Source organism: Phycodurus eques, chromosome 15 (genome assembly GCF_024500275.1).
Source record: "Phycodurus eques isolate BA_2022a chromosome 15, UOR_Pequ_1.1, whole genome shotgun sequence".
Classification (NCBI taxonomy): domain Eukaryota; kingdom Metazoa; phylum Chordata; class Actinopteri; order Syngnathiformes; family Syngnathidae; genus Phycodurus; species Phycodurus eques.
This window is the reverse complement of record NC_084539.1, coordinates 22560452-22586674: the sequence shown is the minus strand read 5'-3', so window position 1 is coordinate 22586674 and position 26223 is coordinate 22560452. Positions and strand designations below refer to the sequence as shown.

At 43.1% G+C, this 26223-nt stretch overlaps 2 protein-coding genes across 5 annotated transcripts; one reads left to right on the top strand and one right to left on the bottom strand.

The window, feature by feature from the left end:
- The first annotated feature begins 112 nt into the window (after window positions 1–112).
- plrg1 (pleiotropic regulator 1) lies at window positions 113–9557 on the top strand. Its single transcript, XM_061697673.1, has 15 exons — window positions 113–266; window positions 711–817; window positions 1465–1601; window positions 2084–2140; window positions 2458–2551; window positions 3437–3527; window positions 3619–3717; window positions 3826–3918; window positions 4778–4927; window positions 5100–5201; window positions 5279–5381; window positions 5465–5573; window positions 6274–6413; window positions 6498–6691; window positions 6795–9557. The coding sequence occupies exons 1-15, from the start codon at window positions 258–260 to the stop codon at window positions 6852–6854; spliced, it is 1545 nt and encodes a 514-aa protein (XP_061553657.1). The 5' UTR covers window positions 113–257; the 3' UTR covers window positions 6855–9557.
- Window positions 7544–26122, bottom strand: dgcr2 (DiGeorge syndrome critical region gene 2). 4 transcript variants are annotated; one of them, XM_061697668.1, is made up of 11 exons: window positions 25435–26122; window positions 18806–18838; window positions 17042–17164; window positions 15195–15281; window positions 14913–15126; window positions 14707–14783; window positions 13568–13744; window positions 13278–13481; window positions 11509–11661; window positions 10776–11012; window positions 7544–10038 (listed from the first exon to the last, which is right to left on the bottom strand). In XM_061697668.1, exons 1-11 carry the CDS (start codon window positions 25514–25516, stop codon window positions 9812–9814), a joined length of 1614 nt encoding a protein of 537 aa, XP_061553652.1. In that variant the 5' UTR covers window positions 25517–26122; the 3' UTR covers window positions 7544–9811. The 4 variants fall into 4 exon arrangements, with proteins under 4 accessions (XP_061553652.1, XP_061553653.1, XP_061553655.1 ...); XM_061697669.1 differs by having other exon boundaries at window positions 14913–15123; XM_061697671.1 differs by lacking the exon at window positions 18806–18838.
- Window positions 26123–26223: the final 101 nt, after the last annotated feature.

Below are 26223 nucleotides of genomic sequence, written 5' to 3'. Positions count from 1 at the left end.
TGCGGTTTTTATCACAACGCGCTATAAAGTGGAGTGCATCAAAATAAATTAAAGCGAATTTCCCCCCTTGCCTCTAGATGGCGCAAAGAAACAGCCTTGTACGTTCAATTGCTCATGTTTGCTTCCGGTTCGTGGGAGGGTCGCCGTCCTGTTGTGGTCGCGTGCTTCATTTCCGACGATATAATAAAACTTTTTCTTGTCCATAAGAAAGAGACAGATTTCAGCTGTAACACTTTTGCTACTCAATTATTATCAGAATGACTGAGGTAAGACGAACGTTTGATGCTTTTCGTGGCTCTATTTCGAGCGCTTCAGCTCAGCTACTCGGGGTCCGACTAATACCTGGAGAGAATTAGGATCGTATAGAATGTTACTATTGTCAGTCCTCAAATTATGTGGGACACACACAGGGCCCAAATTTGTTTTACAAAAGGCCACTGTTACAAAAACAATACAAAAGAACATGAAACATGCGTTCAAACAGCCTCGTTGTTGTACGAAGCGGGAAGGCTGCGGTCTTCCTTCATCAGTGGATCAAAGATGTTGCGATCACTCGCGTTCGTTTAAAATAAACCAGCAACTATCGCGTCCCTTGGAACATACAGAAAGAATGTCTCCATCCTCCAGGCCCGTCTAGCTGCTTTCGATGCGCCACTTTTAGACGCTGCTTTGTTGTCCTCAAGATCGAAATATCGTTTGTGTGTCCGCAGGACGTCCAGAAGCACTCTGTCCACACGCTGGTCTTCAGGTCGCTCAAGAGGACTCATGACATGTTTGTGTCCGACCAAGCCAAGTACATCGCATTGGACGATCAAAGGTCAAGTCAGTTTAAAACAACACTAAAAATGTATCGAAAGATGTAAAAAGGAAAATTCCACTTACGTGTATCGACCTGGCAGTGCCACAAGGGGCTAATATTAAAGGGCAAAACAGTCATGTCTTAAATCGTCTTTCCCCGTTCAATTGAGTGAAAATGCAATTAATCTGTTCTAGCGCCTGAAAAAACACCAACCCAACACATTTTCATTTTTTTAAACAAGAAAAACAGTACTCTACAGTATTGTACTTTATAAAAAAAATAAAACCTTTCATCACAGAAGTTTGTGCAGCATGATAATTCAATGCATATTGTGCTGCTCCTAGTGTGCACACGTTGGCCGCCAGGGGGGCAGTATACAAAGCCATACTTCAAGTAGATTTGGTAATGAAACGCAGAAGAAGGGTGTCACAATTAAGCTGCAATAATAGTTAGGGATGTCCCGACCCGATCACGTGATTTTCAGCTGATTGAGATTGGGCGAAAAGATCGCTTTTATTCATTTTTCTATGGCGCTTCCCATTACGTGTTAGCATTAAGCTAGCAGACTTTCGTAAAGACAGTTATGTGGTTTGGTTAATTAAATACACAACATGTTTTTGTCTTTGTGTTTGCTTTTGGTTCACACTGTTGCCGTGCGTGTGCAGTCACAAGCTGAAGATGGCGGTGAAATTGAAAGCCGACTACGATGCTGTCCTCCACATGCCCGTCTTGAAGGAAACCAAAGACCGAGTCTCTCAGCCTGCCAGCAACATGCAGCTTCAGCTAGGCTACACGCAGCCAGGTGACCAGACATAAACAAACGCTGTACATATATTTAAGATTGTGTGTGTGTGTGTATATATATATATATATATATATATATATACAACCCCAATTCCAATGAAGTTGGGACATAGTGTTAAACATAAATAAAAACCAAATACAATGATTTGCAAATCATGTTCAACCTATAGTTAATTGAATACACTACAAAGACAAGATATTTATTGTTCAAACTGATCAACTTGATTGTTTCAATTAAATATAGGTCGAACATGATTTGCAAATCATTGGATTCTGTTTCTATTTATGTTTAATGTCCCAACTTCACTCACCCGCCTTGACTCACATATGATTTTAAGTGATATCCCATTTTAAATCCATATGTATTCAATACTTAATGTCAGTATACTCATATATATGAGTGTGTATATATATATATATATATATATATACACACACACACACACACACACAGACACTCAATTCAATTTTGTATTCTAGTGCCTGATGACCCAGAGTACATGATCACTGGAACACATGCTTACCCCTCTGGACCAGGTAAGTTCTAAACTTTTCCGGAAAACAACAACAGTGGTGCCTTCACTGACAAGATTTCCGGGGTTTGCGCTGTTGCTTGGTCGGTATTTTTTTTTTTTTTGCTAACGAAAAACGGTGGCGTTTCTTTGGGGGCTGCAACGGCAGAATGGATTTTGAATTCATTTTAATGGGGAAAATTTATTTGATACGAGTAAATGAAGTTAGTAGCTTGGTCACTGAATAAATTAAACAAGTAAGTGAAGGTCCTACTGTATTATTGATATTGTGTAATTAATTTAAAGTAGACTAATTTAAAGTCACTGAACTCAAATGATCAGGAGTGGCGCTGACCGCCGACACCAAGATCCACAGGAACCCCAGCGAGACCGGCGTCCACTCAATGGCGTTGGCGCTGCCAGCGTCACGAGCCAGGTGAGTCCCGCCTTCGGGCCTTTTCACACTGCTATTGGCGAGGCGTCCGACCCCCTCGACTTTCCCGTTCTTTGCGTATGTGCCGAGGGGACAGCGGCGCATTTTGAAGTCGCGCTTGGCGTCCTCGGATAGAAAAATGTTCTATTCTGGAGCAGCGAACAAGTTTAGACGCCGACATTTTGCCGTGAATTTGGTATGATATATATATATATATACATATTTGTTTTTGTTTTATTTTTTTTTGCTGCTGTGTCACCACCACCTCCTTAAAATAAGCAAAGTTCGGGCTTTCTTTTCCGACAATGACAAACAATCGTTTCGCCACTTAAAAGTAGCACTGCCCGCCTTTGAAGAATAGAGAGACATCGCACACGACATTTACGTGATGGAAACGCTGGCATTTTGTTTTCCTTTGGGGTCAGAGTAGATCGGATATGGTCCGAAGTCCGTAAAACCAATAAGATCTGATTTCCATGGACGCTATCTGACCTTGCTGATACATTTCTCCTTTTTCTATAGACCAGTATACTTGCAATTGGTTTTTGTTTTAGATTTTCAAATCTGGAAGTGCAATATACAGTGAACACATTCAAGTGGAATGCAAAAAGAAGTATTTTGCAACTTTCCAATATAAAGAACATTTTGAGAAAAAAAGCAGTGGAATCGTAGATGACAAAACCAGGAACTTCAAATGTGGTCATTTTATTAGTCTGCTATATCGCGATTCACTTTTTGTGGCTTCGCTGCATGGCAGATGTTTTTATCCTTCTTATTTTGCATTTTATTTGAGCAACGAAAGCAACAGATGCAATGGCCCGAAAAAACCCGAAGAATCTCCCAGCCGTACATATGATTAATGTGCAATAAAATCTTGCCGACTTGCAGCCAAGATGCCAACCGCACCGCCGCCAGCGTTCCAGACATCCATCGGCACGCCGGGGCGGCGGAACGATCTCACCCGCCTTCGACCACGTTGGTACGCCCCGGAATGGATTTGACTTCCTCTCACGTACCCCCGCCCGCCACCCCTTTTGACATTTTTATTCAACAAGTTTATTTTTCTGCAGTCCGTGGTGGAAAGTGCCAGCACCAGGACTTCCGCTCTCATGAGACGAGCGCCCACTATGCCCAAGCCCCAATGGCACCCGCCGTGGAAACTGTTTCGGGTGACTGCATCTCACAGGAACTGTGCGCTTGCGAATGCTTCTATGTGAGCGTTCTGAATGTGTGTGTGTGTGTGTGTGTGTGTGTGCGCGTGCGGTGCGATGCGGCAGGTCATCAGCGGTCACCTCGGCTGGGTGCGTTCCATCGCCGTGGAGCCCGGCAATCAGTGGTTTGTCACCGGCTCTGCTGATAGGACCATAAAGGTGACTTATGCTCAGATGGACGTTTTCAAAACGTTCCTCTATTTACAGTGGTGCTTTCAGATGCGAGTTTAATTTGTTCCGTGCCAAAAAAAAGAATTCTGTTTGTGATTTTTAATAGGGAAAAAGCACGGTATAATATTGTACTTGTTAAGAACGTATAACACAATCATAGATCATTTTACACTTGTAAACAACGAGTCCCAGCCCTTTAACAATGAATCACTGCAACTTATCATCACGGAATACAGATATAGTAATCGTCGCACTCTAATTATTCACAGCGCTTCGGCCTCAGACGCAGATTGATGTCGCTTTATGCGTCCCTGCACAACACATCACACAAACAGTCAACGTGCAGCACACTTGCGTAGCGCTTTGCTAGGCACTCAGAGACGGTTTACAATTTCATGCATTATTCATTCACCTTTCAGTAACTTCCTGGTGGCGGGAAGCTACTTGTGTAGCCACAGCTAGCACTCGGGCGGAAGCGTGGCTGCCGTTCTGCGCCCACGGCCCCTCCTACCGCATTCGTTCATAGGCATTGTGGGTTAAGTGTCTCGCCCCGCCCGGCACACAACGGCGACGTGCGCTCGACGTACTCGTGCCCTCTGCGCCTCGCCGCCCACAAGTAATAACATAATTAGATAAAATGTAAAGAGTTCAACAGTTTGAGCATCGTGATTTATCGCTGGATTCCAATTCATTGTGCCGCTCCTTCTGGTGTGCCGGCCTTTGCCACCGGGAGGCGGTACATTACAGTCGTGCAGGCACAAACGGATCATTTTTATCCATTTTCTTAAAGTGCAAATGTAACTTTTTGCGGGGGAAATTAAGTGTGCTGTCGTGGTCCCCCCGACAGATATGGGACCTGGCTAGCGGGAAGCTAAAGCTGTCGCTTACTGGGCACATCAGCACGGTGCGCGGCGTGGCGGTCAGCAGTCGCAGTCCCTACCTGTTTTCCTGCGGCGAGGACAAGCAAGTCAAGTGCTGGGATTTGGAGTACAACAAGGTGGGCCTGCAAGGCGATGGAGCGCTTCAGTGTTTATGTGTCCCGCCGCCATATTGCCGTTGATCGTTTGCGCCTCAGCTATCTCGCAGATGTTCTGACGAGACGTGTCCGTGTGTTCACCGTACGTCCGACTTTTGCTGTTGACCTGAACGTATCGGTCCTCGCCCGACAGGTGATCCGCCACTACCACGGCCATCTGAGCGCCGTCTACGGCCTGGACCTGCACCCCACCATCGACGTGCTGGTCACGTGCAGCAGAGACTCCACGGCGAGGGTGAGCCCCGCCTCGGCCGCCGCGTCGCGATCACGCTTACCGCCTGAGTGTCGATCCGCCGCATTTTTCTCGTTCAGGTGTGGGACATCAGGTCCAAAGCTAACGCGCACACGCTAACCGGTCACACCAACACGGTGGCCACCGTCCGGTGTCAAGCCGCCGAGCCGCAAGTCATCACCGGTACGAGAATACTGCAGTAATAGACGGTAATGGTACAGTCCAGCCAAAGTGAATCCTGATGAATGCGATGTGACCTCCTCCAGGGAGCCACGACTCAACCATCAGGTTGTGGGATTTAATTGCCGGCAAAACCAGAGCGACGCTGACCAACCACAAGAAGTCGGTCAGGAGCGTCGTGCTGCATCCCCGACAGTAAGTCTGGCGAAACTCTCCTGGGAAAGTATTCGACTGAGATACAAATCACCGGTGACGTTCCGAGTCGATTTCCACTCCCAACACAACGTCCGCGTCCATCCAAGACTGAGGGCTTCTTTATACTTGCGCGGGCGTCACCGCGGCTATCCCGTGTGCAGTTTGCCTTTATACTCCAGCGCAACCCAGGCGCGCAGTTTTGAAAATGTACTGCAGTTTTTACATTATTTTATATATTGAGGGAAAAAATATTTTCAAAGCTACCCCCCCCCCCCCTCGTTAAATAATGAATTAACTGTGGCACATTTAATGAAGGGCTGAGTTCAGTTTCACTGACCGAACGCAAGTCTGATTACCTCCAGACCTGTTCAATCAAGAACAAAATGAAGTTGGCCAAAAGGTCAATCACAATCCAAATAAATTGAAGAACAGATGACAAATAAAGTAATTGACATCCATTCATCAGTAAAGGCTTACAAAGCCATTTCTAAAGCTTTGGGACTCCAACTTGCCAGTCATTCCATTAGTCCACAGTCAATTCCCAATCCCCAGTCTGGGGTCCTTCCCCTTGCCAGTCCCTAACTTGCCATTGAGGTCACACTTTATTCTGTTTCTCTCCAAGCGGCTAGTGAAAAGGGTTTCCCAGCACTGCTCTCTGCCACACCCACGTGCACATAAAAAAGTATTCCTTATCTGCCAGATACACGCTGGCCTCCGGTTCCGCCGACAACATCAAACAGTGGATGTTCCCGGACGGAAAATTCATTCAGAACCTCTCGGGACACAACGCCATCATCAACACCCTGGCCGTCAACTCTGACGGCGTTCTCGTCTCGGGAGGTATCGGTCCCCGCTCATCGTTTAGCGCCGATGGCCTGCGACGCGTAGTATGATGTCACACCCGGCGTCTGTGTCTGTGCGTAGCCGACAACGGGACCATCCACATGTGGGACTGGAGGACCGGCTACAACTTCCAGCGGATCCACGCCGCCGTGCAGCCCGGCTCACTGGACAGCGAGTCGGGCATCTTCGCTTGCGTCTTCGACAACTCGGAGAGTCGTCTGATCACCGCCGAAGCGGACAAGACCATCAAAGTGTATAAAGAGGACGACACCGCTGTACGTTGTTTATATTTTTTAGTAGTAGATGACATAAAATTTTCCGATAGTAATTGATTGATATATATCACTTTCACGACATTTCAACATTTGTGTTTTGCAGACGGAAGAGAGCCACCCCATTAACTGGAAACCAGAAATCCTGAAGAGGAAAAGATTTTAATAATCCCCCCTCGACCCCGCTACCAGATCAAATGTCTTTTTTGTTTAATGCCACCACCGCCGTATCCTACGCAATGTTTATTTTATATTGACACACACAATTTAGAAGCATTCATGTTGCAGCAACATTAAAGAGCTTTGTACATTGGAGTAACTGATTGAGACACAACTTGCTCAATTTTTCTTCTTTCCACTTAATGGCTGGTGTCTTCGGACAAAAGTTCAATACATGTACAGTAGATTATGTATACAAATATGATCGAAGCAAACAAATGAAGCCTAAACATCAATAATTGTAGTGTTTGGTGGTGACATCTTTTGTTTATAAAAAAAAAAAAAAAAAAAAAAGTGTCCTGAAGACATACGTATGGAGCCACATCTAGGAGATGTGGCTGTAGAGTTTTTGACCAGCTTGTTCAACAGAATTCTCACGTGTGAGGTGGCTCGGGCATCTGTCGAGGGTGTACCCCGGAAGCCTCCCGGGTGAGGTGTTCTGTGCCCATCCATTGGCTGGCCTGGGAATGCCTCAGGCTCCCTCCGGAAGAGCTGTAGGAAGTGGTTGGGGAGAGGGAAATCTGGGTTCCCCCGCTTAAGATGCTGACCCCGGATAAGCGGAACACAGTGGATGCATGGATGGAAACTTCATTGTGCTTGAAATTGGTGCAAGTGATGAGAGTCTGAGTTGTCCTGCACGGTGTGTCATTTCATTTATTTGGCATTTAATTTGACGTACAGTACATCTAGTTGACAAAAAACACAAATGCCTTCTGTACAAACAAGGGCATCGCTTCATTTCCAAGCTACCAAAGAATCAAAAGACATTTCAATCAAAAACAGAAAAAGTCAAAACAGTCCAAACTCGATTGGGAAAAATAAACCGCACTCCTTGCATCCAGAGAGACCAGAATGTTGTTGGAAAAAAATAACTATCCCAGCATGCATTCAGAAGTACGTAGCAACACAAGACATTGGGGTGGGGGGGGGGGGGGTGTCATTTACTTCAATTTATCCATCAAATACTCATTTGCAGCTGCAGATTAGGAATAGTGCACGCGCAAAATACAAATTAATATTATTCCTGGACATTTGGTTAAGCAAATGGAATGCACATTCATTAGAAATAAAGATAGGTGACGTACAATTTCTAGCAAAGGTGCACGCTACTTGTTTACTAAGACGTCCAAGTTGTCCACAAGAAGAATAACCACGCAAATTAGTATTTCGTGTGCACGTTACACTTATTTCGTGGACACAAATTACTATTCAGTATTGTTCCCCTCCACCCCCCAATTCATGTCTGGGGTCCGTAAAAACAACAACAAAACACCAGGCACTGCAGTTCGACAAAGAAAGAAAACACATGCACTCCACTGAGGGACCGTCGTGGCCAAAAACAAAATGGTGGGGAAAACAAGCACATCACCTGAAATGAATGATGAGGGGATGATTGTCCACCCAAAAGAAGAAAAAAAAAAAGTGTCCATGAGGAGAAAGACTAAGCGAGTGAGGAAAGGTAAAAAGGTGGTGGTAGAAAAAAAGGGTGTAGATCATGATCGGGGGTTGGAATAATTCATTTTCATGTGTTCAGATTTTGTCTACAGCGACATTTTGTTAGTCATTAAGTTGTTTTAGCCCCTAAAAAGTCGGAACATGAGAAACAAGTTGTAATTTCACATTAACATTGTTGTAATTGTATGGGAACAAAGGTGTCATTTACGTGAAAAAAGTTCTGTTACATTACATTGTCGTTATATGGAAATAAGTCTCAATATGGCGGAAAAAAAACTTAATTTGAGCTCCCCAAAAAGGTGTAAGATTATGAGGAAAAACTATGCTTTTACCTGAAAATCTTGCACGTCGATTTTACACGTCAAAAAAAGGGCGTAATATGGTGAGAAAAATATAATTTTACCCCCCAAAAGTCAGAAAAAAAACTAATTTTACATGAAAGGTTTGTAATTTTACAGAAATGCAGCTGTAATTGCCTACAATGTCCTGCAGGAATAAAGTTGTATTTTATACATGAAAAAGGTCATTTAACATGCAATTTGTCATTTTATGAGAAAGTCAAAATACACAAATTTATCTTCCCAAAAGTTGTAACATTATGAGAACAAATCAGAATTTTACATAACAAAATGTCATTCTACCCCCGAAAAGCTGTAATATTACAAAAATAAGTCATAATTTTGTGTGTAAATGCTTAGTTGTAATATTGTATGTGGGAAAAACGTCATTTTATACGGGGGGAATCAAAATATGATGAGAAAAATGCCATTTTACCCCACAAATTGTCATAATACTACAAGAAAAAAAAAAATAATAATCTACCGTATATTTTGTATGTAAATGTAAATTCAGTTGTAATTTTTACAGGGCAAAGTTATTTTACGAGAAACAAGTCATGTTATGGGAATAAAGACAAAATATGGCTAGAAAATTTTACCCCACAAAAAAGTAATTTTAAGGGAAAATAGACATTTTACGTGAATGCAGTTGTAATTTTTTGCGTGAAAAATGATACATTTTACTATACCAAAATTGAGATTTACACGGAAAAAAGCACATCACCGTAATCGATGACCGGGAGATGATTGTCGACCCAAAAATGTCCATGAGGATGAGGATGGAGGGGGAGATGATGAGGGGGTGTTGAATAGTTTCACTTTTCATGACGCGTTCAGGTTCCGTCTACATCAACCATTCATTTGTCGAAAAACAGAAAAGGACGCGTAAAGTAAATGTACCGTGTTGCACAATCCACACAGTGTAAGAAAGAATCGAGTCGAGACAGGAGCACGATGGCGTTAGCTCGGGGGACACGTTCACCTACCTGAGGGGCTTATTTACATCCTGGGGGCGGGGCTTGGGGGTATGTGGACCAATCAGATCAGTAAAAATGCAGCCTTAAATTAGTGTTCTTTATACACAACAGTCCTGTCTGCTCGTCCGTCTGTCTCAGACGGCCGTGCTGAGGGAGGACGGCGAGGCGCCGCCCAGTGGCGCCTGGCCGTCCGCGGTGTGGGTGTCGGGTCCCACCAGGAGGGTGCTGCTGTCCACAGAGTCCTCCCTGGCTTGGGAGGCCGTTGCGAGGAGCGGACCGGCGGGGGCGTCGACGGTCTGCTGGAGTCCGTCCACCGTGACGGTCACGTGGTGGCCCGGCATCACTGGCGCGCTGCCGTGTCCTGTGGGGGACAGGGAGGCATTCAGGGCGTTCCCCATGGATCCATCTTAGAGCCCCTTCTTTGTATTGTCTACCTGCTTGAACTTGGGCACTCTAGTTTTCAACACCAATTTTTGCAAGTGGCCGTATTCTGGTGAAAATGTACAGTATGAACACAACCACCCCCAAAATGTAATCAGTCGCGCTCCATGGAAGGTTAGATAGCACAAAAGAGTCAATTTGCTCCATAGGCTGCTTCAAACCAAAATGGCTGACTTCCTGTTCGATTTCAGGCATGGGTCCTTGAGACTTTTTCATGCATCTTGTGATGATAGCATTGTCCACCAAATTCTATGTTGATTGGTGAAACTGGTGTCTGGGCCTGATTCTTGTCCCCCTCATTTGCCCAAAATGGCTGTTTTCAACCAAAATGGCCGCGTTCGATTTCAGGCATGGAGCCTAGGGACTTTTTCATGGGCCGCGTTCCGACAGACATGTCAACCCAATTTCGTGTTGAAACTGCTTTCGGGGGCGTATTCTTTCTCGTTCTTTCTTTCACTATCAAGGAAATACATTTTGACCACAATACACATACACGCAGAAATTGGGGCACAAAGTACAAAACCAATAGTTTATTAATTTAATAATAATTTTAGAGTTTCAATGGACCGCCATTAGTCATGCTCCCCCCTCCCACAGCCATTTAAGAGTCCCTGTAAAGCTCTGAGCGTAGGAGTGTATTTGTTTCTGTGGTCTTACTGAGGTCCACGTAGAGGAGGCTGTCGGGGTTGATGGATGCCTCGTAGGGAGGCGGGGGGTCGTCGGGGTGTTGGATGTCAGGGTACTTGTAGGCGGCGTAGGGCGGCGGGGGCTCCTGGAAGTGGAAGGCGCCCCCCTCGCCGTCGTCCGACAGATGCAGCGGCGTGAGGCCTGTGCCGAACGCGTCCGGCCCGTAGTCGAAGCCAGGGACGCGTCTGCCCAGGTTGAAGTGATGCACTGACACACACAAACAACCAAATGTTATTACTACACTTCATGATTACCGTAACGTCTACGCTCATTTACGTCGAAGGTGTTAAGCAGGATGTTTTAACATTAAGCGAGCTCATTTTGGTGAGATGAAATGAAATGGTTTGGGTGAGCATTTTAGTGTCAAGGATCTGGTGTCGTATGCTCAATTTGTTGGTGTTGCTGCTCCGTGTGTGCTAAGGTAGTAGCGCGGTACTGTAAAAGCCGTGACGGGTGATCATTTCCGTTAACCCACATATGGCGTTTCGCATTATATGTTAGCATTATCAGCTAGCATACATTTTGTTTGACAAAATGACACGGCTTGGTTGAACATATTTGTGTCACGTGTCAGTTTTTGTGGAATTTCACCATATTGTCCAGAACGTGATAAACGGGGGGTTTACGGTTTGCCGTTCGCTTTGATTGGAACGATTGGCGCAGCTCTAGTACTGGTGGCGTGACCGGGCGTTTTGGCGCTCACAGTTTCCTCCGATGAGCGTTTCGATGCGCTCGCGTCGGCGCTGTCGTAGCCGATGCACCATGAAGAGCAGCAGAGACAAGATGAGGAAGGACGAGATGCAGCTGACGATCAGACGCATGCCGCTGGCCATCGAGTCAAACAGGCTGTTTCCATCTGAGGCCGAGAGTCGCCAGGAAAAGACAAAAACAAACATTCAATTCAAACATATTTATTTATATGCGGTATGTCGAAAAGTCTCATTTTTTAGCAAATGGAAAAAAAAAAAAAAAAAAAAATGTTCATCGCAGTCTTATTGCTTTCCTAATTTAAACATCTATTTTTTCCTGATTTAAATAGTTTTCAAAATATATATGTATAGTTATCATGGTCTCATTTCCCCACAGGTTTAACAAAAATAGATATTTACAATTGTCTCATTTTTATCTGAAATGTGAACATTTTTACATCACAGTCTCGCTCTTTTCCTAATTTAAAAAATTTAGTTTACAGCAATACAATGTAAAAAACACTTATGGCAAACGTTTTTTTTTCCACAAAAACAACAATTGTTTTTTCCCCTGAAATGTATTTATGTATTTTTTAAATGATAGGAAAAAATAAATACCAAGGTTGCATGGGGGGGGAAAAAAAAACGTTAATCATGGTCTTCCTCATCCCCGATTTAAAAGAAACAACAAAACACTACCGTAAAAGAAAATGCTAAAATATCATCGTACCCCAATTTCTTCATCTACAGTGGGCACGGAAAGTGTTCAGACCCCCTTCAATGTTTCACTCTTTGCTTCAATCATGCAAGTTCATTTTCCCTCCACATTAATCCATATCGACAGGAAAAAAAAAAAAACGTTTGCAGATCTATTCAAAAAGAAAACCGAGCCTTTGCTCCCTTCTGAGCGTTTTCGGGAATGACGCAGCAGGTTTTGAAGTCAGGGCTCCGGCTGGGCCGGTCAAGAACAGTCACGGAGTTGTTCTGAAGCCACCGCTTGGCTATTTCGGCCCGATGCCGCCACACCACCGCGCTTCACCGCTGGGACTGCATTGGACAGGCGATGAGCGGTGCCCGCTTTTCTCCACACATGGCGCTTAGAATTTCGGCCGACCGTTTCTAGCTCGGTCTCATCAGACCAGAGAATCTTATTTCTCACCGTCTCGGAGTCCTTCAGGTGTTTTTTGAGCCAACTCCATGCGGGCTTTCACGCGTCTTCCGGCGGGCCACTCTGCCGTCAAGCCCCGACTGGCGGAGGGCCGCAGTCACGCTTGACTTTCTAGACTTTCTTTTCTTCCATCTCCCGACTGCATCTCTGGAGCTCAGCCACCGCGATCTTTGGGTTCTTCTTGACCTCTCTCACTTTTCTCCCCCGATTGTTCAGTTCGGCCGCACTTGGAAGGGTTCGAACGTTGTCCATTTCGGGATTACGGAGGCCGCTGTGCTCTGAGGAACCTCAAGTGACTCCAATGAAGGTGTAGAACCATCTCAAGGATGATCGGAAGAAATGGACGGCGCCCGACCGAGTTCGATATATGAGTGGCACAGCAAAGGGTCTGAAGACTTCTGGCTGTGTGACATTTCAGTTTGTCTTTTTCAATAAATCAGGCAAAACGTCAACAATTCCTTTTTTCCCTGTCAATATGGGCTCTTGACGAGGAACAAAATGAACTTAAATGATTTCAACAAATGGCAGCAATGTAACAAAGAGTGAAAAACTGAAGGGGGTCTGAAAGCTTTGCGTACTCGCTGTATGTATTTTTCACGGCGGGCGACGCGGTACCCGGATCGAGGCACGTGAACTTGCAGCACTCCTTGGGGTCCTTGCGGAAGTGCTGGCACCCCTGCGGCCTCTCGCAGAGCGCGGCCACGCACATCTCGGGCTCTCCGTCGTGACACGTGCAGCTCAGGCACGGGTCGTCGCCTTTGGGCGTGAAGTAGTAGCCCTCGCCCACCACGTTGTCCTTGATGTCCACGCACGTTTGCTCTGTGGCAAAAAAGTTCTCACGGTGCAATTTCTTTGCCAATATGAAAACCATTGCCATTGCCTTATTTGTGGTTTTATGTACGTACTGCGTTTGCAGAGGAAGGGGAACTCCTTGTAGCAGTTCTCCGCATGCCAGCTGTGCAGGCCGCGCTCGTTCATGCTCTTGAGCTGGAAACGCTGCAGCTGGGCGCAGAAGACATTATCCTGGTTGGCCTCGCCCAGGTTGGGGAGGACGTCGGGCGGCAGGAACACCTGCACGGGGCCTGCGACAAAAACAACATGACCTCTTCGCTCCCCCGAGCGCGGCGGCCCCTCCGTTCTGTAATCTGGCCCACGGAGCATTCGCCGTTTCAAGAGTCATGCGATATTTATTTCTTGCGATTTTCCCTCGATATCGGTTAGTTTCAAATGGCTTGATTCTTTTTTTTCTTTATTCTCCAGTTATTTATGTCATTCGTCGGTTAGTTAATATATAGTAAATCAAATGACTATGCACTTAACATGTTTTAATACAATGTATTGTATAAATGGTTAATGTTAATGATAAATTACAAAAATGAGTAAAAATAAACATTTACAATATTTTTATTAAACAATTGGTGTGTACTGTAAACCATCAAACATACGTTTACCATTTTAATTGATTATAAAATGTGTTCATTTATTGACAATAAACTAAAAATAGTAAAACAAGCAATGCTACACATACATTTAACATTTTAAAATCATTTTATACAATACTTGCTTAATTTATTATATATAATCTATATAGAGATTTACCTCTAAATCAATTTGATCAAATAATTGGTTAATTTATTGTGAATAGTAAAATAAAAATATTAGCGAGATAATTTTACATATACATTTGTATTACATGGAGATTTAATAGATTGCAAAAACTAATTTCTAGATTCAGTGTTTTAAATACATTTATTACATAATGGATTGCTTTATTGTAAATAATGAAATAAAAGCAAAAACCATATAATACATTTACATTCAACCTTTTACTGATTCTAGAATTGGTCAATTATTTAATTATAAAGTCACCAATATTACTAAACAATTTGACATACAGTATAAAGTCAACATTTTTGTATTTTGGGGATTAAATAAATGGTGAATTAGTTGTAATTCATTGGAAATATTACAATTGAAAAGGGAATGTCAACTTTTTTGTTTTCAAAGTGAAACTCAAAAGTCGGCTCATCGTGATTTCCATTACCGTTATAAACCACCTCCCAGTGGCCCTCCACAGAGCGGTTCTGGTTGGTGATCACATACTGGTAGCCCACCCAGAACCTGAAAGGCAAAAAGAGCCAACTTAGACCCTGACAACGGACAATCTTTCTTCAGGCAGGGATTCCAACCCAGAATGCACTCGTTCAGAAGACGTTTCAGTCGTGGGCACTCGAGGCAAAGAAAACTCACTTGCACTGGTCTCTGAGCTCGCACACTTGGTCGTCAAAGTCCACCTCGATCTTCAGGATGAACTGCAGCTCCTCGTCCGTGACGAACGTGGCCAGAGAGCCGTCCACCTTCTGGCACGTGTCGGCCGCCTGCCAGTAGTTCTCGCTGCGCAGGTACACCTTGTAGCAGCTGGCCGTCTTCTCGTAGTGGTGCCACCCGTTGGGGCATTTCTCTGCTGACGCAGAAGCGCATGAGTGTGGGCGTGCGTGGCACGCAGCGATGCGAAAGATGCGGGCCGCTCACTGTTGTAGCGCATGGGCTGAGCCACGCCGATGACGTCCTCCACCTGGTTGTAACCTTGGCCGAAACGAAACCGTTCTTCCTTTATGGCTGCAAAACAACAACAACAACAACAACGTTGAATACGCTTTACAAATCGCACACTTGCTCCTAAATGCCCATTCCCGACATACGGGATGTAATATTGTCTCCACGGTGCCTCGTAAACGTGAAATACGAATTCAAACGGTCCCCGCATTCCTGAGCTGCAGACGTTTTACTGCCGAGAGGCCTGAAATCAGGTCATCGGAATTTCTCAAGCTTATCTACGCTTGCTAGCTGCTAGCTTATCAATTAGCATGGCTTCTCCGTCTGTTAAATAATCCTTGTCCTCCCGCCGTTCTAACAATACTTCTTAAAAACGTAGCTTATTCACTGTCATGGAGGCAACGATTAGTGACGTACGCTGGATTGACGCTGGCCGCAAAGCGAACGTTCGCCTCCGCGTCGTGTTTAGCCGTGTTAGTTTTAGCTCGCAGGTAGCTGGGGCAGCGCAAAATAGCGAGCAACAAGCATTCCCTGACACGGAAAGCAGCGAGTTTGGGCGACTGCTCAATGTGGACCTGCCATTTATTCTTTTTTTTTTTATATATATTTTTTTAAAACAATATAGTGTCCACGACCACTGCGTTTTTTTGCTTGCGTCATATCCGTTTCAGACATTTTATTTCGGTGCCAAATGTTTTTCAGTCCGAAAGCCAAAAAGCACCGTTGGACCATTTTCGGCCGCAAATCCGGTGCATCACCAATATTGACAGCATATTTAATGTTCTATTAACATATTGTAGCGGATTGAGACCATATGAAACGTCCTATACACTTCTAATGTAGAATATTTACATCTATTTATTGTGTACACCAGAGCAGCAGCTATCCAATATAGTGAGAGTCGAGTATTCTCCCGATTATACCCATCGATTAAACGGAGACCAATTTGTTTTTCCTGATTAACTCACTCACTACAAGCTGTTTCCAAAGCAGAGTTCCCCATATTAGCAGCCAATTTAGAGCTTTTGACTTCTTTCAAGTAGGGCTTGGCGATATGGCAAATAAAACGATAGCGATGAATTTTTTCATATCGTTTTATGCCATGACACGTATCCCAATCGTGCCACTTTAGGGTTTCCCACATATACATGTAGCCTCGTCCCGAGGACTCAGCACTATTTTAGTTTCCCTTACGACGGCATCAGCAAACACTTGGACAGCGCACGTACACCTCCATCTGCCGCGCTGGCTCGCGTGTCACGGGAGCTTCACACCGACATCGGGCGAGTCTTGGCAAAACATTTCATACGCTGGAGTACTTTAAGCCATGCATTACATTTTTTATTGAAATTTCCTTTCAGTTATTTGGTAAGTGTTCGATATTACAGTTTACATTCATTTATTTGTTTTTATACAAGTTAGTGAATGTATTTTTGAAATGGAATTTCTTATGTAATTTAATTTATTGCATCCGTGAAAAGAAAAGTACAGTATTCGATTCAAATCCCAATCTAACTTTTGTGTGTGTGTGTGTGTGTGTGTGTGTGGTTATAAACATCGATGTGCAAAAAGAGAGCCCCCTCCACCCCTCCTCCCAACAACGCGCCTGCCCGGGCCGGTCAGCAGGTGCCCACCATCGCAAATAGATTCCGATCCTGTGGGAAACCTACACTTGTACTACAATTCTATCTTTTTTGTTTTCTTAGCTTACTAACCATGCAGTATAAAAACCAGCCTCACTTGTTTGCTGTCTTGTCAGTGTACAAGGTGAGAAAGCGGGGGTGTAAAAAAAAAAATAAAAATTAAAAAAAAGAAGTACTCACGGGGACAGTCCATCTCGTCGCTCTGGTCCTCACACGCCGTCCAGCCGTCACACTGCCACGACACGGGGATGCACTGCATCTTGCCACTGCGGCAGGCGAACTGCCCGGGGCTGCAGCGCTGCTCTGAAACACAGCGACAATAAAACACACGTGAGCGCAAACGAAGCAATTAATCCACTTCGGGACCGCAAATGCCGTGACGGACTAAAAGAGAAAAAGCAGGATGAAAAGGCAATCAAGCCTGAAGCGATGGAAAGTCCTCAAGTTTTATGCCAGTCATCAAACTCAGACGCCGCGCTCCAGCCGCACACGACGACCGAAACTTGAGCGTTTGACAATGTCCATGTGTCTAGTGCACATGGTTCAGATTTGGGAGCAAATCGGACAACATCTCAAGGAGGAGTTTGTCTTTGATGGACTGCAGGGAAATGGGCAAAATGACCCCAAAATGGCTTTTTCAAAACCAAAATGGGAGACTCCCTGTGTGCCTTTTCATGTAAGGCAGCGTGAGACTTTTTTGTGGTTCTACTTACTCCCCAGCCAATTTTTGGGTGTTGTGGTCATGACGGCAAAATGAGCCGAAAATTGCCACATTGAGACCAAATAGTAGACTTCCTGTGTCTTTCCAGACAGGACTGTTTTTTGTAAGTCTCCTTGTGATAGACATGCCTACCAAAGTTAATTTGGTGTCATGTGACACTGGCTTCGGGGGAGTTGAATTTTCAAAGAGCAGAGATTGATGGCATATAATGGTTGCAGTTTGCCTTCGTACATTGCTGCCCTCTCATATTAGATATTTAAACTTGTATTGCACGCTTGTATTGTAAACTGTCAGCCATTGCAATAAAGTTAAAAAAAACAACAACAACAACAACATTGCTGCCCTCTGCCAAGCCAAAGGCTGCCACACACCTAGCGACAGTTAACGTCTAAATGCACAGAAGCGTTCCCTCACGTTGAAAATGCATTTCCGGGTTTTAATTGCGCCGCCGTGCCAACTCAAGCCATATAAATAGTAAAACAAAAATCAGATATTGTGTTTTACATCAATACTTAACTATATTCACAATGTACTGTAACTGTGTGTCCATCTGCATAGCTATGATAGTCAACATTAAGGTTCTGAAGAATTTGATCCAAGGGAAGTATATGCAGGAGGGGTCCAAGAACTGACCCTTGAGGGACCCCATAGGTCTTTGCCATTCCATGAGATTGAACACAACCAGTGGTTACAAAATAACGCCTTTCCTGCAGCTAGGACCTGAACCATTTAAGGATTCTTCCACTTAGTCCTACCCGGGTTTCCCACCTGTTCAGCAGTACGTTATGATACACCGTATCAAAAGCTGCACTGAGATTCAACAGGACCAGAATTGACACCTTTCCCGAGTCAGTATTCAACCTTATCATTTAATTTGGCGCCCAGAAGGCTAACTTGCCGAGCACAGATTTATCCAGTTGGATCGCACAAATATAAATCGATATAATGAATGAATCGTTACACCCGTGCATGCAGTGTAGTGAAAAATCTGTGATATAAAATTTTATATGTATGATTTAAAAATCCCCGATCCGGTTGGACTGTGAATGTGAAACGCCATATGGCAAAGGACAACTGTACTTGCAAATTTAGCATATCAGCTTCAAAGAAAACATGAAGGGACGTGTTCTGTTGTGACGTCGAGAAGTACAGTACAGTACTCCATTTTACTGATAAAAGGCGAGTAAATGCTAATTACGCTTAGGAACATTCTGGTTGCTTACCTGACAATAATCTTGCCAGCGCTAGCCGGGCACCTGAAACAAACAGACAATAGAGTCAACTAACAAGCAACTACCTAACACTGACTGACGACTGTGTCTTCTTGTATTACTCGTCTACGCTAGCGACGTACAGCCACAATAATAAACAAAAGTAATAAAAGTAAAACCTCTCCGACAGTGAAATCAAAACTGAGCATACAGAATGCATTGGATGTTTACATCGAGCTAATCCAGGGACACGCTAGCACCTGGTGTCCTAAATGCAGTTGTTTCACCTACCAGTAAAGCATGACCAAGAAATGATTTGGTTTTTTGTTTTAAACTAAGCAACTTCAGTTACTGTAACTCTGTTATTAGTGCATTCAACTTAAATGTTCCGTTTCCTTCCATTCGGAGCGCAAGTCTATCGAACGTAGTCCACCTTACTTTTTCAATTAATGCTTCATTTTGAATTTGAAGGCAATGAGTTACTTTGATTTATTCTTTTTTTTTTTTTTTTTTAAGTGGCTTTACAGTGTACAGTTTCGACACCTTTCCCAAAGCACCTTTTGCAAGTTCTGCCAATAACGGTTTTAGAAATATGCTGTGTATGACTTACTTATTGTAATAGTTTGTCTGGGATAACATTTGATTTGCATTGCCAATGTATACTTTAGCAAAGAAGGCTTCAAACAAAAGGTGCTCGGTTCTGAGTTGTTTACCATATCGAGATGTAAATACCATGAAATAAAAGCTGGAATTCTAAACTTTTGTCTCGTATCCATCTTTTGATCTGAAACCAAAATGTCTTCAGTATACAACAAAAACAAAGGAATTGACCTTGCTATTCCAATACTTTTGGAGGGTGCTGTAAATATATATTAAAAATCATGAACTATTTCACTCTGGGTGTATGTAGTGCAGCTCTATAATGTGAATTTCAGTTTTTGAGTTGAACTCCCTCACTAAATGAAGCTTTTGGCACCGTTCTAATTGACTGAGATGCACCTGTAGTACGCTCTCTTCAATTCTATATTTGGCACTTTCAAAGTTGAGTCGCAGGGAAGTGATTGACCGATTTGCAAAAATGAAAAATAGGCAGTACATTTTTAACGCTGAAATAATAAAGCAACTGAGAGTTCTGACTTTCTATTGTTTATGTCATCCAGTATATGCTTTTGGTGCCATGTTCAAAGTGTTCATAATTTTTATTAATATCTCAAGTAGTAGTTTTAGTACAAGTGCAGTAGTGGGCTGGGGCGGTTTGTGAGCGCGTCAGGAAGGAGATATACTATAGTCGGGGGGCTGTGCCCCAGTAGCGCTTTCTGCCTAGCAACGCCCCTGGTCACAGATTAGTGTAGAACCCGAGTATGGTGACACCAATTGGTTCTAAAAATATTTGACAGAGGAGAAAAGAGCCTCGTTTACGACCCAATTTTAAAACGTCAATGTTTTTAGACTGTTGCTATGTAGACAAACACCCAAAATGTCACTTTTTATCACCTGCCTCCTAAAAATGGCATCTTAAAGATTACTGCGCAAGACACCAGAGGAATACAACCTCTGCTGTTAATTCATAATAACTTAAAATGAAATGGCACTCTGAGGGGTGAATCGGTGACACTAAACTCACACACAGGCTAGTTTATTTTTTTGGGAGGGGGTGGTGGTGGTGTTCAGCGTACAGACGAGTGAACACAACTACATCTCTTACATAACAGACGAGAAAATACAATAAGGGAGCGACGACATGTTTCACCGGCTCAACATGCTCCTTTTCGACAGCAATATCTCAAATTGGGAGGATTACCGTATTTGACGTCTTAATGCGGACGTAAAGATTGACATCCGCTGTGAGAAAACATCCTTGCGAAGGACTACTTCTGCTCAAGTGGGGGCTTAAATGGTAATCAACCACTCGGGGAGGCATGTCCTCCCTTTAAAATATTCTTTACGTCCTACAAGGATGTCTCTGCCCGCTGGCACAAACATTGTAAAACTGGATTCTCTGCACTTGGAACAACAATGCAGCACCGATGAGATACAAAATAATCTCTGGAAGAACGTGTTGGGATGTCCCGATCCAACCGTTTCAGTACCGATCTGATCAACGATAACGATATCGGTCCGATCCGACAGCAATACTTTATTTTGTAGTATGGAATGATCAAGTGATATTACTCAAACTGAGAACAATAACCACCAACTGTAGCTATGAGAAAAACTGACCCATTTACTATGAACCAATGGGTTACATAAAGTAATTAAACATAAAAATGTACTACAATTGAAAACAGATACAAATTATATTAGAAAATCCTGCAAAATAACTTCAATAAAACCAATAACAAAATATATTTAAAATGTAAAACGTCAACATAAGTATATTCTACATTTGAATAGATTAAATAAAAATTAAGAAAATCATGAAAAATAAATACAAATGATACTTTTAAAGTGCAAAATAATTACATTTCAATTCAATTATTTTTTACTGTTACTGTTATTCCTGTTCCTGCTGTCCACGTCTTGGCCTCTCAGGGGCAGTGTGGTGCACGCAATGAGATACACACTTGAAGTAACAAACAAAGTAGAAGTATTGACATTTGCATATATATTTAATGTAGGCGAGAACCCAAGAAAATTCAGTGCTTTAGCACAAAATTTTCTCAGCTGATGTAGTTTGTAAACAATGATCAATCAATCATCCATTTTCTGTCCCGCTTATCTTCACTCGGGTCGCGGGCGTGCTGGAGCCTATCGATCAATTAAAAAGAAAAAAAGAAATCCCCTAAAGTATAGAAATGCATCACAATAAACTATAAATAATGACAATAGGAAGAAAATTTGCGGCACAAATACCACAAACCTTGACAACTTGAATAATTACCTGGACAGTCTAGGAGGCTACAACACACCCAAAATAGCACTAACACGCTAGCGCGCTAAAGCGAAGACATATCCGTAAAGTCGACGCCACACGTACTGTCGCTGCCTGACTGGAATGATTTTTAACTACCTTCATCCTGTTAGCGACAGATGCTATTGTTTTTGCGCTAAGTGAGCATGTCGAAGAGAAGCCTGCTCCACTAATGTTTGACAACAAAGTATTAATGATACTTAATTTTAAGCGGTAGATAATACTGTTTAAAATTTGATCAGGCGTCATTGGTAAACCGTTTCATCCATTTCAGGTTGATCGGACTGATTTGAAGCAAGTTTGACTTTTCACTACTGCTTTCCGGACGGGCAGTACACGGTCTTTTAGTGTAGGATGAATTTCATCTCTTACATTTTTATTTATATATAATAGTTTTTTTATACTGCACATTGGAACAAATGTTCAATCGGTCGGTCCAAATTGGACCTCTTTCGCTTTGTATTTTGGACCTCTGTTATTGATGATCCATAAGAACAACAGCGTCCAGATTCTGGCACCACATGACCGTTAAATTCACAAAAACGTAACGTCATTGAGCTCAGTTCTGGGCGAAGAACAACAGTCACAAGTCTTTGTTTTTACGATCCTTTCATGATGGCAAATCACAATCCACCTGCCCTGCACGGGAAGCCAGCCATGGGAGACAACAATACGCAACTTGAACCTTTATTTTTCCATGAACACACGAGCAGGAATTACAGTGATATCCGTTAATCCATGGGGAAACCTTACAGAGCCACCGGCATTAGGTGAAGACATCATACAATTTTTATGATTTTTTTTTTTTTTAAAACATAGTGTTACTCCTTCCACACATTTAAATATATATTAAACTTAGGGCTGGGTGATTCATTGAATCAATAAACTATTTTTAGGGGTCTTAGCCATGTATTTTTTTTTATTTTATTTTTTTTAAAGTAGCTTCCATTGCCTTCTGACACGCACGGTTTACACTGAAGTCATGGTGGCGAATATAGAGGAGCTAGTTTGCTAAAGAGCCACCGTTTTGTCAGTCATTTGGAATTGGTTTGAGTCTGCAGCGCCAGACGATGAGCAACAAAAAGTCCACCGCAAAGTATGTTTAAAGGATGTCGAAAGCAAAGCGTGCAGCACGGAAGGGAAAACGCCCGCTAAGAATCACACAACATGAGACAAATTATTTCACATTGGTCGCGTAAATGGTTGAACATTTATAATATATTATTAAAATGTTGTGCTTAAACAGCCACTTTTGTTTCAAAAACATTTCATTATTTGCTTTTGCTTTTTATTGAAGGGGGAAGAAAACAGATTAAAATCCGAAACCGTTTTTTGGGGGTGGGGGGGGCAATGGTGGATTTAATTTTTGGGGCCATGTCGCCCAGCTCTAATTAAAACACAAACTTGTTCAAAGTTGTTTGTCACTCCCAGTTAATGTTTAGTGTACAACTGACACATGCACACGGTCGCGAGACTGCGACCCTTTTTTTCAGCTTGTGCGGAAAAAAATAAATTCCATCTTGTGCATGTTTTAATGGTTGAAAGTCGCCTTTTTTCCCCACTGCAATCTCCTGGAAGTATAGAATTGCCACAAATCTCTTGCTAAAATATCACATTTTAAGATTTAGGGCTAGCCAAGGGCGCCTTGACCTAATTCTGTTCAGTTTTTTGTTTTTTTTAATCAGGGTACAAAACCTGGCTTTCAACTCAACCTCCATTAAACAAACAACAACAACAAAAAGGCAGCAATCACTCAACACAGTTAGGGTGGTATGACTCTTGAGTAGAAAATCAATGCGGGCATGACCCAGATTGAAGCTCACGTCCAACGGAGCGCAACAAATATCAGTCAAAATACACAAAAACTGAGCGCGGACTTTGTATCCAGGTCGCGGGAACTGTCAAACAAGTCGCTGCTGGTTACGGCTATGAAACATTTCACTTAAGCACTCGCAAAACATGGCCAAATAAGCAAATAGACTTGCAAGCACAATTGGGCCACTGAGAACTAGATTGGGCTAACTCCATTTTAGCCATTTTGTCTTTCAGCGTGAACTGAATACTGGTCTAAATTAAGGTTAAGTTCCAATTCTGACATATAGGGGGGCAGTCCATTATTGCACTCTCAACTTTTCTTGATCCATCCATGAAACACCATTTCCACGTTTCCTTCCCCTTCGTTTTTCAAGTGCGGTTCACAGTGTCATTTTCAGGGTTGGCGCCCCCCAAAAAAGACAACTGAACAAAACTTAAAAAGAAAACAAATTGGAAAAAAAATACGCAGATTGGTTATGAGTATGCGGGGGTTTACTTTCTTGTCTCGCCATGACTCGGCAGGGTGCACTCGCTTGCTATTTTGGCAGCTTAAAGGGAAACTAAACCCTCTATTTCTTTTTTTGCAAGAATATGTTGCATGTGCCCCCACTAGTCTAAGCACAATATTCCGATAGGTATTGCATTTGTGGAATAAGAATTACAAAGATTAATGAATCAATTTACATTCATCTCAGGGGGCCGCCATGTTTGGCAACATCCCGGAAATGTGGTAGCAGACTCCCCATGTATGCTGCGATAAATAGCGCAACTACGGGATGGAGACAATTTAATGAATTAAGTAGTTTAGACTAGTGGGCTAGACTAGACTAATTCTAGCGTATACAACATTTTCTTCCAAAACATACATAAATCAATAAATAAAAATAAATCAGTTTAGTTCCCCTTTCATGTTGCCATAACCATGCGTTCGCCCCCTAGCGGTTGGCTGACAACTGGTTGAGAAAGTGCTCGAGTTTGTGCAGCACAACCCGCAATGTAAATGTAAATATCGCCAACAATACGGTGACGTTAATCCAAAGAAGCCACAAATCGTAATCACGATTAAAATGTGATGATTTGTGCAGCCCAGTTCTACTAGAAACCCTAACCGGGAAGCCCAAACTACTCTAGAACCATAACCCCTGACTTGAAACCTAAAGAACCGTTTTGACCTTTTTTTTTTTTTTTTTTTTTTTTTTTTTTTTAAAAACAGTCCTAAATTTTTCCAAAGGGTGCTTTTAAATAAATTGCTTTATTGTAATTATTATTGTGAAGCCCTGCGTTGAAACCCTAATTCTGTCTTCAAAGCGTATTTCGAAAGTTCATCTCGGATGCTTTTATTGAATTTGATGCAGATGGGAATTAATGTGTTTTTCTGCGTTTGTGCCGCAAATTCCGCAAATGTTGTTTGACGAATGTTGTGATTTTGAAGGAGGACATTAGCAGTATTTACCAGATTAGACTGTGTTTAATCAATGACTTTATACCAGTAGCTACTTTTTTTTTTTTTTTTTTTAATAGCTGCATGTTAATGCTGGAGGATGAGCCCAAATGAGATGCAGGCTTTTTGATGCGGCACCATGAATCTTCCATGCTAATTAGAGTTAGCCCAAGGCTAACTCAGCAAAGGCTAAAATTGCTTTAACAACATTCGATTACTTTTGGGGGGGAAAAAATAAAAATCTTGAAAAAATATCCCCACGTACCAGTAGAACAGTTATAAAACGTGCACACTAATCAAGTTGTTACGTTAGGAGAAAAGGCGCAGGCTGGCCGTTCACGGTCTGCTCCATCCATAACCCCGCAGACGCTCCTCAGCGGGGTAGAGAAACACTCGAGCCCGCGGCTTGACTAGGCCTCTACGCCGTTTCTCCCACTTTCCCAGCCGGGCTAAATTCAACTCAAATCCGCTTACCCGGCCGCGGCGGGTCCGTCAACGTGAGGACAAAGAGCAGAGAGAAAAGGACGAAACTGCTGCTGTCAGCCTTTGGCAACATTTATCCTCCATTCATAGTCACTTCTTTATCCAGAAATGTAAACCATACACGGGGGGAAGAGGGGAGCCGCTGCGGCAGTCGTCGTTCGACCTCGTCTGGGATTTATCCGGCGAAACACTCGCCTCGATGTTCGCCCATTTTAGTGGTTCCGCAATCAAACGGGGGCTGGCGAGGAACGTTTAAAAAACATATTCCTTTAAAGGGAGCGAAAATAGGGGCGGCTAACATTTGTGTTTTTTTTAGCTCGACCGCTTCTTCGTGCTCCAGATTGAGTCGCCGTCCTCCAATTTGCTGCACATCAAGATGGCCGCCTGCGCTGATCAAAACAATCCCAAACATGCAACACCTCGAGCGGACTCGGACGAGCTTCGACTCCGAGGTCCCGTCGTCCCAAATCCATTGGGTTTAGGAGTTAGGAAAATGACATTAATCCCTTCTAGCCGCCCTACCCCAAACAAAAATGCTTATTTATGAGGAAAAAAAACACTAAAGTATTTGACTACACTAATACCACAATTAAATAGAATATAAATAATGAAACAGTTTTCGCATTAGGATTTCATGTTTCAATGCCCATCGGCATTGTGCTCCTTCAGGTGAGTGCGCCTTGGCCACCAGGGGCAGTATAATACAAAAAGAAGAGTTTCACAACTAAGTGACTCGGCTGCGGTAATATTAGTCATTTTTCGTAGAGGATAAAGAATATA

Excerpts from the sequence above, each read along its gene's own strand:
- plrg1 (XM_061697673.1), top strand. Across the intron at positions 2,141-2,457 it reads TGCTTACCCCTCTGGACCAG|GAGTGGCGCTGACCGCCGAC; the intron begins GTAAGTTCTAAA and ends TCAAATGATCAG. Across the intron at positions 3,718-3,825 it reads CGCCGTGGAAACTGTTTCGG|GTCATCAGCGGTCACCTCGG; the intron begins GTGACTGCATCT and ends GCGATGCGGCAG.
- dgcr2 (XM_061697668.1), bottom strand. The coding sequence starts at position 25,516 with ATGTTGCCAAAGGCTGACAGCAGCAGTTTCGTCCTTTTCTCTCTGCTC. Across the intron at positions 17,165-18,805 it reads GCTGGCAAGATTATTGTCAG|AGCAGCGCTGCAGCCCCGGG; the intron begins GTAAGCAACCAG and ends GCTGTGTTTCAG. Across the intron at positions 15,127-15,194 it reads TCAGCCCATGCGCTACAACA|CAGAGAAATGCCCCAACGGG; the intron begins GTGAGCGGCCCG and ends CTTCTGCGTCAG.